The sequence below is a fragment of the Macrotis lagotis genome, chromosome 2, assembly GCF_037893015.1.
Source record: "Macrotis lagotis isolate mMagLag1 chromosome 2, bilby.v1.9.chrom.fasta, whole genome shotgun sequence".
In the NCBI taxonomy this organism is placed as follows: Eukaryota; Metazoa; Chordata; class Mammalia; order Peramelemorphia; family Peramelidae; genus Macrotis; species Macrotis lagotis.
The window spans coordinates 54,356,037-54,370,010 of NC_133659.1; the positions used below are offsets into that span (position 1 = coordinate 54,356,037).

At 36.0% G+C, this 13,974-nt stretch overlaps 1 protein-coding gene across 3 annotated transcripts in view; it reads left to right on the top strand.

Annotated features, from left to right (window-relative positions):
- UHMK1 (U2AF homology motif kinase 1) overlaps nt 1-13,974 on the top strand; it is a 57,656-nt gene that overhangs the window by 10,016 nt on the left and 33,666 nt on the right. The window contains exons 5-8 of one of the 3 annotated variants that reach the window (XM_074221857.1): nt 2,629-2,705; nt 2,876-2,974; nt 3,862-3,950; nt 10,325-10,569. In XM_074221857.1, coding sequence (XP_074077958.1) covers nt 2,629-2,705; nt 2,876-2,974; nt 3,862-3,950; nt 10,325-10,471 — 412 coding nt within the window. In that variant the 3' untranslated portion in view covers nt 10,472-10,569. The other 2 variants (XM_074221858.1, XR_012475582.1) reach the window with 2 other exon arrangements.

Here is a 13,974-nt window from a genome sequence, read left to right on the forward strand (position 1 = left end):
GGAAGTCTCTTATTTCATTAAGTGTCTCTCTTTTACCCTGGAAGAGAAGGCTCAGATAGTGAATTCTTGGCTGCATTCCAAGCTCCCTTGCTTTTCAGAATATCACATTCCAGGCCCTTTGATCCCTTAATGTTGATGCAGCCAGGTCCTGTGTAATCCTTACAGTGGCTCCTTGGTATCTAAATTGTTTCTTTCTGGCTGTTTGCAGGATTTTCTCTTTTATCTGATAGTTCTGGAATTTGACCACAAAACTTGTGGTTTTCATTTTGGGATGGGCTCCAGAATGGATCGATGTATTCTTTCAATAACTATTTTGCCCTCTGGTTCCATGATATCATGGGAATTTTCCATCACTAAATCCTGTAATATTGAGTTCAGGCTTTTTTTCCTCTTCAATATTTTCAGGGAGCCCATTGATTCTTTTTTCTTTTAAGGTTTTGCAAGGCAATGGGGTTAAATGGCTTGCCCAAGGTCACACAGCTAGGTAATTATTAAGTGAGTCTGGACTTGAACTCAGTTACTCCTGACTCCAAGGTGGGTGCTCTACCCACTGCGCCACCTAGCCACCCGAGTCCATTGATTCTTAAGTTGTCTCTCCTGGATCTATTCTCAAGGTCAGTACTTTTGCTGATGAGGGAAAGCCCGGAGACCTTAGCACAGTGCCTGTCTTCTCTCTGCCATCTTGGCTGGAAGTCTTAAGAATATATGTCTTGATTGAATTATGGTTTCACCATTTTTTTTACACACAGGATTACAAACTTTCAAATTAATTTTAAATTAGCTAGGATGGGTTTGAATCATTTGCTATTACATTTAAAATAACTGTAGAAAATATAAAATACTTAATAATTAGATTCCTATCTGCCAAGAAAACTCAGCAGCAATATAAACTCAATTATAAAACACTTTTTATAAAAATAATGTCAATCTAAACAATTGGAAAAATATCACTTACTCATAGGTAGGCTGAGCCAACATGAAAATGACAATTATGCCTAAATACCATTCCAATCAAAATACTCAAAAACTTTTTATAGAGCTAGAAAAAAATAACCAAAATTCAGATAGATATGGCTTATTAATCTAAGGAACAATTTGCTTTCTGGAGTTTTTAGTAGGAATGGGTGCTGTACTTTGTCAAAGGCTTTTTTTCAGCATCTATTGATATAGATAGAAGAACAAAAAAGTCAAGGACATCAAGGAAATAAATTAATGGAAAACAATGCAAAGATAGATGGTTTAGATGGTTTAGCCATAATATATCCCAGTAATATTATAAAGTGATAATAATCAAAATTATCTGGTACTAGCTAAGAAATAGAGTGGTGGATCAATGGAATAGATCAGATACACAGGACACTGGAGTAAATGACTGTAGTAATCTAGTGTTGGATAAATCATTTGCCTTTTATAGTAACCTCTATTCAATGTTAAATGGATAATTTTAAGACTGAAAAAACTGAATAATTAACATTTATTTGGGAAATTTAATAACCTAATAGAAAGAGACTAGATGAGATCTAGGACACACTGTTGGCTTTATTGTATGGAGAAAGTTATCCTGGGAAAATTATGCATTGATTTGACATATATCTCATGCTCAGAAATTGCTTTAGTTTTCTGGAGACTTTTGAGTAAAGTTTGAAGGCCCTGCTCAGATTCAGTAAACTGTCATGTGGTGTCTGTTCTGTGTGTTTGGTGCCAGGAACACAAAGACAGGCCCTGCTGTCATGGAGTTTAGCTGTTAACTGGGGGAAGGGACAGGGAGTGGAGAGGGGAGAGGAAAGCTATGTTCAAAACCTTAGATTTTATCTGAGGAGCTGACCATCCTCTGGTACTGCTGTGACCCTGTCTTTCTTAGTACTTGGGGCTGTTACTTGTGCCAGGTACCCTCCCTTTGCCAGGTCTGTGCTTTAGGCTCCCTCAACCTGCAGTGTCCTCCACTCTTTGATTGTCTCATACTCTGACTCAGGTACCAGCACCAGAGGCATTTCTCAACTTTCACATGGGAGGATTATTTCATAGTTATGTGTCATAACTTGGCACAGTTATTGTATGTCAGAATTATACATGTCTGATTTAACCCACTCCTCAGCTGTCAGCTTCTTGAGGCTCTTGTCTAACTTTTGTATCTCCTTGCTGGTGCTTAATGAGTGTTTAATGTTGAACTGGTTAACTCTCTTTATACTTTGGTCTTGCTGTCCATAAAGTGACATAAATATGTTCATTACTTGCTCCTATTTCACCACAGCATTTTTGTAAAAATAAACTATAATAATATTTGTGAAAATGCTTATGAAGAAACATAATAATTCAAATTGTTGAATTTTACTTTTTTCCCCTCCAATTTTCACTGAACCTATTTATCAAAAATGGATAATCAATGACTTTTCAGTGCAAAGGAAAAGGGAATCCTTGTGAAAGCTGTGACAACATTACTGCATATTTATCATTTCAGATGAATGTGGAAAACTTAAGTAAATTTTAAATTCAGTTTCTCTTCTCTCACTGTTAATGCATCAATTTTGTAGCTCAATTGAAATGATACCAGATATTTTTAACTTGTTATTTAAAATAACTGGATTTTAGAGCTATTGAATTAAAGAAGAAAACTGTTTCCTATTTTAGCATGCTTCATGATGACCCAGCCAGAAGAATTCCAGCTGACATGGCGCTGTGCAGTCCCTTCTTTAGCATTCCTTTTGGTAAGTTATAGTTATAAAGTATAAATTCTCTTTTGGTAGTTTGAAAATTGTATGATTGTAGTTAATGAATGTTCTCAGTCAGTTCACTTTTCTTGTGTCTTTCCATGGCTGTCTCTGCCACATTGTTTTTCTAAGTGTTCTCATTTTAACAATGTAACCTATTTTAATAGCCCCTCATATTGAAGATTTGGTAATGCTTCCTACTCCTGTGCTAAGACTGCTGAATGTGTTGGATGATGACTATCTTGAGAATGAAGAAGAATATGAAGGTAAATCTGTAATGACCTAACTGTAGTCTTAACAGAGACTTAGGAAAGGCCATTGGTTTGTGGTTTTAGATAGATATTTTGACATTAGGATTTACTTCAGGACATTGATTTTTTTTGTCTTCAGGTCTTTCAAAATTGCTCCTTTTTTAACATGCTGAGGTCCTTTTTTCTATGATTTTCATTGTTTTCTATATCATTGCTTCCTAGTCTCTTACCATATTTAATGCCTCCCCCTCCCTCCTCTCATTCAAAATTTTTCCCCAAACTCCTCTTTCCATGAAACTTACTAACCCTGCCAATTACTGCCTTCGACCCCTCCTTCCTACCTTCTTCCCACTCAGCCCAGCGTATAATTCTAGTAACTATTATGAGTCATAAACTCTGTGTCTGTATTCATTGGACCTTTGTTTGAGAATCTTATATCTTCTTTTATATGTTCCTGAGGGGCAGAGTTGCTTGCACCAGTGTCTTTTTTATCTGCCCTCTGCCAATCATAGGATTAGAAACAAAATGGGTTGTCTTTAAATGTCTGAACTATTGAGTTCATTTTTGCCAGTTTTATGCTACCATGTCTCTGGTACAGTAATAAGAGAATTCTTTATAGAAATAGCTTTCTAATACTTAAATTTTTATTAATTTAGATGAGCATTATCATTATAAGATAATATTTTTTTTTGTTCAAATGGTTTGTTCCAACAAAAAGCCATCAGAGAGAGAAAGTACCTTGATTTTCCATTTCTGAACTGTCTGATATTTTAAAACATAGGCATTTATATGTGCAAAGTACTAGGAAACATTTCTAATATGGGCTAGCATTAAAATGTTTTAATAAGAAAAAGCTTGCTAATTTTAAGTAAGGGATTTACTTTTTACACTTTACCAATCAGATGTGGTAGAAGATGTGAGAGAAGAGTGTCAGAAGTTTGGACCAGTGGTGTCGCTGCTTGTTCCAAAGGAGAATCCTGGCAGAGGTCAGGTAAGCAGATGGTGAGGAAGTGTTTGTCTGGGAAGGGCTCCCTGCATGGTTCTAGAGTTTCAGAGCCAGAGCCAGAGCAGAGGGGGAAAAGCAACAGCCTCTGGAGTCAGAGGATTCAGGTTTAAGACTTCTCTCTTCATGCTGACACTCTCAGCTAAACTTAGACAAATCACTGAACTCTCTGGAGTCTTAGTTTCCTTATGTGAAAAATAAGGAGGTTGGATGAAATGAATTCCATAGTTTCTTCTAGCTCCACAATTATAATCCTATGTTCATAAATAAACACAAGATAGTTTTAACAATAAATACAAGATAGTTTGAGGAGCCATTGGCACCCTTGAGTCAGAAAAGGTATTCCAGAAATGGTGCCTGAAGTGAACCAAGAAGGAAACATGAGAATTTGAAATGTTGATGTGACTTCTTCCTGCCACATGGGAACAGATTGTGCGAAGGCAGAGAGCGGGGAATCAAATGATCATAGAAGACTGGATTGGGAAGGAACTTCCATGGATGTCTGATTCAAGATAAATGGGAAAGGAAGCCTTCCTGTCCAGACTCTACTTTAAACACCTGCCATGCAAGAAGTAATCCAGTTTGACTGGAGCATTAACTTTATGAAGAATGAAAAAGACAGATTGGAAACAAAGTTTAGAGAGGCTTGAAAACCAGGCTGACAAGCTTGTGTTTTATCTTGGATTATCCTGTAGGCCAGAGGAGTTGGACTAGTAACAGATACAACTCCTAAATGCTGCAAGAACCAGATTAAAATGTTAGTTGAGAATGTTTAACAAAATAAAAAAAATATACAGTCAATCATAGCTAATGCTAATTTGTGGTTTTTAAGTCATTATACAACCTGTAGGGATCTTACTTGAGTTTGACATCACTGCTGTAGGCAGTAGGGAGTCCTTGAAGGTTTTTGAGTAAGGCAGCAACCTGGTTAGAAAGCTGTCTTTTAAGATTATTTTCACGTCCATGCAGAGGCTGAATTGGAGAGAAAAAAATATGAGTTTAGGGAAATCACTTAGGCTATTATAATAACCTAGGTGTGAGGCAACAAAGTTCAGAACTCTGAATGGCATTGTGGGTAGAGGAGGTGACAAATATATTTCAGTTCTTGTGGAGGTGGAATTGATAAGAATTCATCGATGATTAGATATGGATGAGGGATGTCAAGGATGATAGTGTGAATAAATATCTGAGTGATGAGTAGAATAGTGCCTTCCAAAGAAACAGGTTGGAAAGAAGGACAAACTTGGAGGGGTGGTGGCGGCAGGGGGTTGAGGATAGAATTGATGAAGATTTCCTTCAAGATACCTTCAAGATGTTCAGGTACAGACAGACATTTGATTATACAAGACTATAAAAGGAGAACGATTAGGGATAGAAATATAGATTTGAAATTTAGGATTTTTATTGATTTACTATATTAAGTATATATATTCTATGTTATGTAAATATCCAATGAATTTATGTATTTGCATTAAGTTGAAACAATTCTGTATCAGCAACACTTGAGAAAATAAAGTAGAGATTAGAGAGGTCAAGTGGTATGGTAGTAAATACAATGAAACCAGGTGACTCAGAAAACCCAGGAGCCAGTTAAGATTTTGGGGACTTACCATTTTCACATCTCTAATTTAATGAATGAAGCTGTTGTTCTGTTTGATGCTACAGGCTCTTTCCATATCATATGATATGAACTTGTGGTTCTCAATGAAATTCAATGGTATTGAATTTTGAAGAGGGCTTCCTTGTTTCTGGAAAGCATTTTTTTGCCAAATGAAAGACAGTGAACTTCATTACTAGAAAATATCACTGACCTGGATTGTTTCAATCCAGACTTATTTTCTTTATGGGAAACTCCTAGTGTGGAAAGCTCCCTCTACTGATGAACAGAGAGATGTTTGGGTCAAGGAGAGGTTCAGAGACTTGGTTGTGATCTCACAGCCAGTCTGTATCAGGACGAGACTAAAGTTCTTGTGACTGCAGAGGCTGACTCTCTGGACGTTATGCTGAACTGCTTCTCAAGGCGATTGGATTAACAGGAATAAAAACCCCCACAAAATTTCTTTCATTATTAATAAAACATGATTATTGTCTGTTATTATTAGACTTAATTCTGTGAATGCCAGGAAGGTGTTTTCATCTTGTTCTTTTTTGCCTCCTCTCCATCTTAGGCCTCTCCTCTTCTCTCTTTATTTCCTCTTTCTCAGAGGTCTCCTCAGCTACAATCCACCTCTGCACACCCTTGAGCTCCTCTGGTTTCACAAACTGCCTAGTTGATGTTTGATCCTGGTATCTCATAGATATCTTGAACTCCACTTGTCCTAAACTGAACTCATCATCTCAAACCCTCCTCTTTTCTGAGCTTCTCTTTTGTTGTTGTTGTTGACCATACTGACGTCTTTCCAGTCACCCAGGGTTTTAAACTTGGGGTCATCCTCAGCTCTTCACTCCATTACCTCAATCCATTCAGTTCTACTTGCACAGCACCCCTGGCATTTATCCTTTTGTCTCCATCCTCCTTTGAATCTTCTCTACAACCCATCCTTCGTAGGACTGCTAAAGTGGTGAATCAAGCATGGATTGGGCCTTGTCCCCCCAAACAGAAAAGGGCAGGAGGCTTTCTACAGCCTCCTGTTGAGCATTGAAGGACCTTGGGGATTGAAGTCCAGTCTATCTTTGCAGGTTTGTTATATGTTAATTTTCCTCACACTCTAAATGAGAGTCAGACCGACTTCTTGCCATCTTTCCACCATGTCCCTTATCTTTTCTCTCTGCCTGTAGACACGCTGGTCCCTCACCTCAATCCTGCAAGTGTAGCTTAGTGCCACCCTCTTTATCAACCAACAGGCCTTTCTGAAAGGCCTACTTTGTGCTCAAACAGTGTAAGACTCTGGGGAACTTCTGTCCTTACATGAAAAAACCTAATATAAAAAGGAATTTGTATTTACTTATATATGCATTAATAATAGTAAATATTTGTAGAACAATTGAGGTTTAAAAAGCATTTTATGGTTATTTTATCCTCAAAACAACCTGAGAAGTAGGTGTTATTCTTGTCTCCATTTTGCAAATGAGAAAAATGAAGCATAGAGAAGTAATGTGTCCTGCCCGGGGTGATATAACCTGTAAGTGCCTGAGGCTGGACGTGAACTTAGATTCTCCCCTGGGCTGCCTTGCTGCCCCCAGATGTTGTTTCCTTTCAGTAGATCGTGAACTTCTTTTTTTTTTTGTACTTAAATATTATATTTATTTTGAGTTTTGCAATTTTTCCCCAAATCTTGCTTGCCTACCCCCACCCCTCACAGAGGGGTCTATATATATACATTGTTTCCATGGTATACATTGATCCAAATTGAATGTGATGAGAGAGAAATCATATCCTTAAGGAAGAAAAGTAAAGTACAAGAGATAACAGAATTACATAATAAGATAATGGTTTTTTTCCCTAAATTGAAGGTAATAGTCTTTGGTCTTTGTTCAAACTCCACAATTCTTTCTCTGGATACAGATGGTATTCTCCATCACAGATAGCCCCAAACTGTCCCTGATAGTTGCACTGATGGAATGAGCAAGTCCATGTTGCCGTTAAGGGTGCACAGTGTTTTTCTGGTTCTGCTCATCTCACTCAGCATCAGCTCATACAAATCCTTCCAGGCTTCCCTGAATTCCCATCCCTCCTGGTTTCTAATAGAAGAATAGTGTGTTCCATCACAGTTTGCTAAGCCATTCTCCAATTGAAGGACATTTTCTTGATTTCCAATTCTTTGCCACCACAAACAGGGCTGCTATGGATATTTTTGTACAAGTGATGTTTTTACCTTTTTTCATCATCTCTTCAGGGTATAGACCCAGTAGTGGTATTGCTGGATCAAAGGGTATGCACATTTTTGTTGCCCTTTGGGTATAGTTCCAAATTGCTCTCCAGAAAGGCTGGATGAGTATTGGGAACTTCTTGACTTCAGTGACAGTTTTGTTTTGTCTTTGTCTGCCCAGAATCTAGCACAAAGTGACTTCTTGTTGGTTGACTGGAAGGTGGATTGCTACCATAACATGTTTAAAGTAGTCAGCTTCCCTGCATCACATTCTGTCTTATCTGATATTGTAAGTGGATGTGATAGAAAGAGAACTGAGAGATATTAAGAGCTTTGGATTGACACTGTCTCCAGCTAGATGACTTTGGGTGCTAGACACATGGAAAACTGAATATAGAGGATGAATACCAGACAAGAAACAATTGCCTCTTGCATCGTATGGACAAATGGAGTCTTCAAGGAATGAAGGGCATTTACCAAATATGTATTATATATTTTTTGAATCATGAGGTGGAGTGAACAATTGAGATGTCATAATCAATGGTCATAAATGCTGCAGACCAGCTTCAGTTCTGATTCTAAGAATGTTAGGTTCAAATCTAATTAAGTTAGATTTTAAAATTACATAAAACAGGCTTTATGATTTTCAGAGTGCTTTCATGTCCATTATATTATGTGTTTCTCAGAACAACCCTTTGAAATAAGATCGATTCTTAAACACTCTCTCTTTCATACACATATTCCAAAACAGTATTATAGACCAGGATATGGATACCTGGATAAATTAAGTGATTTTGCTCAAGGTCACAGAGGACATAAGTGATGGAAATGATCATTAAACCTTGCTTTTCTTACTCATAAACTTATGGGTTGTTATTGGCTTATTCCCCCCTCCATTACATCATAATGCTCACTAATAGATATTTAAGAAATACCTGTTTAAATAAATGTCATTTTTGATTTGAGGAGGGAGTTTACTTCTGAACCTGTGATTTCATTATAATGGAAACCTACCAGCAAGAAAATTACTTCTACTAATGCTAATTGGCAACTGTTTTACAATTTAGAGGCTGTTCTATAATTTTGAAGTTCTGTTAGTAAATTGAGATTTAAGCCTCAGAAATGTTTCAGAAATGCCTTATTGGGATGAAATCCACCAGTATGTTAAACCTCAGATGTTTTGATGAAACACAAATTTAAATTAGTTTTTTTTTCTTTCAACAAAGACTTAATGAATCAATTTGAGCCAGAACTCAAAAAGCAATTATTTCCTTGAAAATTTTAAGATTACAGATAAAGCTTCATAAATGTTTTAAACCCAGAATGTGAACTCTGTAATTTAGAATAAGGAGAAAATGAGTGGAAGCCAGCAGTTCAAGGTCTGATTTAACTACATTAAAAATACATTCATTTTATATTGGCAGAATCCTTAATAGGCATATCATAAACCTAGCTGTCTTGTGTTCAAGAGCAGTAATTTTCAAGTTGGTTTTTAAGATAAGAGGGATATTAGAGTTGTGACTGATAATTTCTTCTTTAAAAATAAATCCCTTATCTAAAAGTATAGTCTAATTTTTATATATATCTTGCCAAATTGAAATTTTTGACAGGAACTGGGAAATAATTCTTATATTAATTATATATTCTGCTTAACGTTGAGATTTATAAAATCTTTACCAAAGCAGGCTTTAATAGTGAATACAGCAGTAATTATGAACCAGATATGGTGCCAGATAGTTTTAATTTTCAAGGAGACCAACAGTATTGGAAAGGGAAAGACCATTCATCTAGATGATGATGATGCATGATCCAGCTTTGAATGTTGAATTTCACAAGGTAGTCTATAGAAATTTCTCATCTTTTTTCTATACTGAAGCTTGGTAGTGATGTTAATGGGTCAGACAGTGGCAAAAAGGAGATAGTTTTACATTCTTCCTCAGAAGAGAATGGAAACACTGTGGGTCAAACAATGGTAGAGAAACTGTTAACTTAAGTTGTATATAATATTGCCTGTAACTGGTCTTTGGATGAATGATCTCCCCATATCAGACTGGATAGTTCTATGAAGTTAGGTCACTAGGTTAAAATTTAAGAGCTATTTGACCAGTTCTTGTCCTTTCTAAAAGGTTGAGGTTACCTCTATGAAAATATACATAGTTTTCTGGAGTCATCTAAACCCATCCTTCCTGGCTAATTCTACTATTCATGTGGCAAAAATATAACCATTTTCATTTAAACTTTTAAGAGAAATTCTTTTAAGAAAGTATTCCTGTGGTGTTTTTATTTGCATTTCCCTAATCAGTGATTTAGAGCAGTTTTTCAAATGACTCTAGGTAGCCTTAATTTCTTCATCTGAGGATTGCCATTGACCATTTATCAACTGGGAATGAATTGTTTTCTTATAAATTTGACTTCAGTCCTTTGTCTGAAGCACTAGTTGTAAAAAAATTTTTTTTCCAATTTACTACATTCTATTTAATCTTGGTTGCATTAGTTTTTCCCATAGTGTTTTTATGCAAGCAAACTTAATGTGACTTTCTCTGTCCTTCTTAGGTCTTTGTTGAATATGCAAATGCTGGCGATTCCAAAGCGGCCCAAAAATTACTGACTGGAAGGATGTTTGATGGGAAGTTTGTTGTGGCTACGTTCTACCCACTGAGTGCCTATAAGAGAGGATATCTGTACCAAACCTTGCTTTAATCACTGACCTGCTGTCAGCAGACTCGTTAGCTCCTCTTCCTCCATTTTCTAGGTTATTGTGTTTTCCATCTGAATGCAAAAGAAGCTTACCATCCTAACAGGAGTAATTTGTATATTTATCCTCTTGGCTACCGCCTCTTCCAAACAGTGATTGCAAACTCAGTCATATTTCATACTGGGTAGGACAGGACCTTCCTAAACACTGGTGTGTTCTGTAGCATCCGTGTGGCATCCTTTGTCTTGGTAGTAGGGCAGTGAATGTTTCACCAAAAATATTAGGATGTTGTTACCAGTTAGAAATTTTTTTTTTGTCTTGTCAGGTAATTTTTCTTATGATGATATCCATAACTGGCATTGGGGTGTTCTCAGTACTATGAAGTAATGAATGCTGAGGCAGTAATTTATAAGTTGGTTTTTAACATGAAGTTGTGATTTTTTAAAAGGAGTACTATAGCCCAGATTCTTCCTTTATAGAAACTCCAATGAGGCTACCTAAATATTTTTATTTTAATTGAAGCATTTAAATTGGAAAGTCAGTATTACTCTTGCACAATTTCTATGCTGTGTGTGTGTGTGTGTGTGTGTGTGTGTGTATGTATGTGTATGTATGTGTATGTTTGCCTGCCAAAGTCAGATGTGTATCTTCTGTTGGTTAGTACAGTTTAGGCTTTTTATTTTCCCCTGTATGTCTCAGAGCTATAAGATATGAAAAGTAAATTTGGTAAATAGGTGCTCAGTTGTAATTTCTATACATTTCAAAATAGACTATTGATTCCCAAACCATTTATAACAAGCTTTGGGTTTGGAAGAATAATGAGAAGGGAAAAATAAAAATCTAAACTGTATTTATTTAAATGTTCATTGAAATACTCTTAAAAGTGAATCTAAGGAACTGAGGAAATGCATTTACTTTAGGAGTCTTACTACACATACATTTTCATATCCAGTCTGTTGTAGGGCCTAGAAAAGTCCAGCAATAAGCCTTCTTGAGCTATGCTTTTCTCTGCTGTAAGAAAATTGAACTGGGATCAAAAAGGAAGGAATGAAATAAAATATATTAGAAGGAGATGAAAGGTCAGGCAAAAGAAGTAGAAGGTCCAGTTTTTCTTTTGTAATGTTCTCTTAATTATATTTGATGGAAACAGTAGTTGAAGGAGGTGAGTGAACTGGCTTGGAATTGCAGGTGGTTTAGGAAGCAATAGAGATGTGTTGTTAATGGAGAAGTGAAGAGTTGAGTCAGAGAAGAGTCTCTGTTCTTGGTTCTAAGGGATTCAGAATCTGAGCTGCTAAATCAAATGTGATATGAAGATTTCAATATTAATGAGTTCATTAGATGTATATTCTGTTTATGCAGTTGTGTTCTTCATAGTGGTGCTTGAGACTTATTTTTCCTTAATGTTTCCTTTCAAGGATTTCACTGTATTAAAATTAGGAAGTGTGATTTTCAATAGATAGCACTGATGCTTTCAACTTCTAATGAGTGTAAAAAAAATTGTATAATAATATGAATTGTCTATTCCCTTATATGAACCAAGTGTTTTTGTAAAAAGGAAAATGTCTTGTTCTTTTCAGACTGGAAACTGATAGCAGTGACCCTCTTCATAGTCTTGCCTTGTGTATGACATGTGCAGGCCACTAATTGTAATTATATTAATTAGAATTTTCATTTTAGAGTGAGCTTTTTTAGCATTTTAAATGAGTCTGTGTTTGTCACCTAGATTATTAAGTGTTAATTAGGCATACCGGAATTTCCCCATAAAATAGTATTTGTTGTAGATGGCCTTATTTATTGATGTACTGAAAGGACTTTGTGATAAGGTAGTCTCATCTGTAAGATGATCATATGGCATATGATCCAGAGATACCATATTATGAGACTGCACTGTGTTTTTGAAATGAAGAACCGTTACTATTATTTTATTTTCCTCCCTAGAACTCTTTTTTTCCTAGAATTAAGATTCACCTATAGATTCAGCAATGCAGAGAACCTTTGCTTACCTGAAACATGAACTCATCTTCCTTCCAAAGTGGTTAGTAAAGCCAGGTTTGAAGGTATAAAGGTTGATGGGCACAGAACACAAGTAAATTCTTCATTATGAAAAGTATCCTACATCAGTAGGTATAGCTTTTTCATCTCTCCAAAAATATCTTCTGAAGTAAGCTACAGGTAGACTAGTAAGCTTATTAGTTCAATGTGCTGCTGGCAATTTTTACTTGATGATTTTCCTGCTGATGACATCTTGGTATATATACCTTACACTGTATTGTGTAGTTAACACAGAGACTGTAGAATTTTATTACACAACATTTTGAGGTAAATTTTGGGAATGACAAAGAATATGGAGAGTTTTTAAAGCGATAGTGCTTTGAGATGCCAAGGTAATTTTTAAAAATATTAAGTCAAAACAAAACAAAGACAGCCTCTTAATGATGCTGGAAATTTTAAGGCCTTTCCTGGATCTTGGCTTAGGATTATTACCAAAGATGATATTGGCTGGTCTTTCCCCATCCTGACTTTAACATATAGATGTTGGGTTTTTTTAGCTTTTTTTTTTTTTTTTTTCAGGGCAATGGTGTTAAGTGGCTTGCCCAAGGCCACATAGCTAGGTAATTATTAAGTGCCTGAGGTTGGTTTTGAACTCAGGTCCTCCTGACTCCAGGGCCAGTGCTCTGTCCACTGTGCTACCTAGCTGCCCACTTTAACATAGTTTTAACCTTTTGAAGTCAGACTACAGAATATCAAAAGAGGCAATTTTCCCAATTCATTCTTAGGATAAAATGTATGGCAAGAGTTTGATGATTTGAAATCAGAATCTTTTGATCTTTTTTTTTTGATGGAACAGGATAAAAGGGGTCTGTTATCACTTATCCCCAGTATCCTGGCAAAATTGCAACTCAGGTAATTATTTTTCTGATTTTATGCCTATATTTTCTTTTTTCAGCACTTATACTGATTGAGTTGAATTTTTTCCCATTATTTCCTTCACTTAACTATTCCATAGAATTAACATATAATTATCCAACAGTTATCATGTGCCCCCTCAAAAGCAGTGAATACATGAGCTCCTTTCTAAAAACCTATTTTGTTCCCTTGTAATCCTTCAGTGAGAGGTGTTATGAGAGGTAACTTTAAAATCTTTTGTGTCTATAGGGGAAAAGAAGTAATTTTGACTAATTGAGTACACTCTGACACCTCAGAGTGACTGAAGTTGCTTGCAATGAGGAAATTGTATAGTTATCCTATTGAATATCTTCCTTGCCTTGCAATTATCAACACAGTATCACTCTATTGAGGAGATCCTTTTCTACTAAGCCATGAGCTGAAAGTAAGACTGCTTCTATTTGAGTCATCATCTTCCAAGTTTCACCAAGGTAAAGATTTGCCTTCATTTTAGGAATCTTGCTGCTAAACAGTCCTGAGATTACCCTTCTATTAAAATGAACCTTTTAAATATCCTGAAAGCTTTGTTTAATGTTTTCTTTTACACTAATTACTTTTGGTG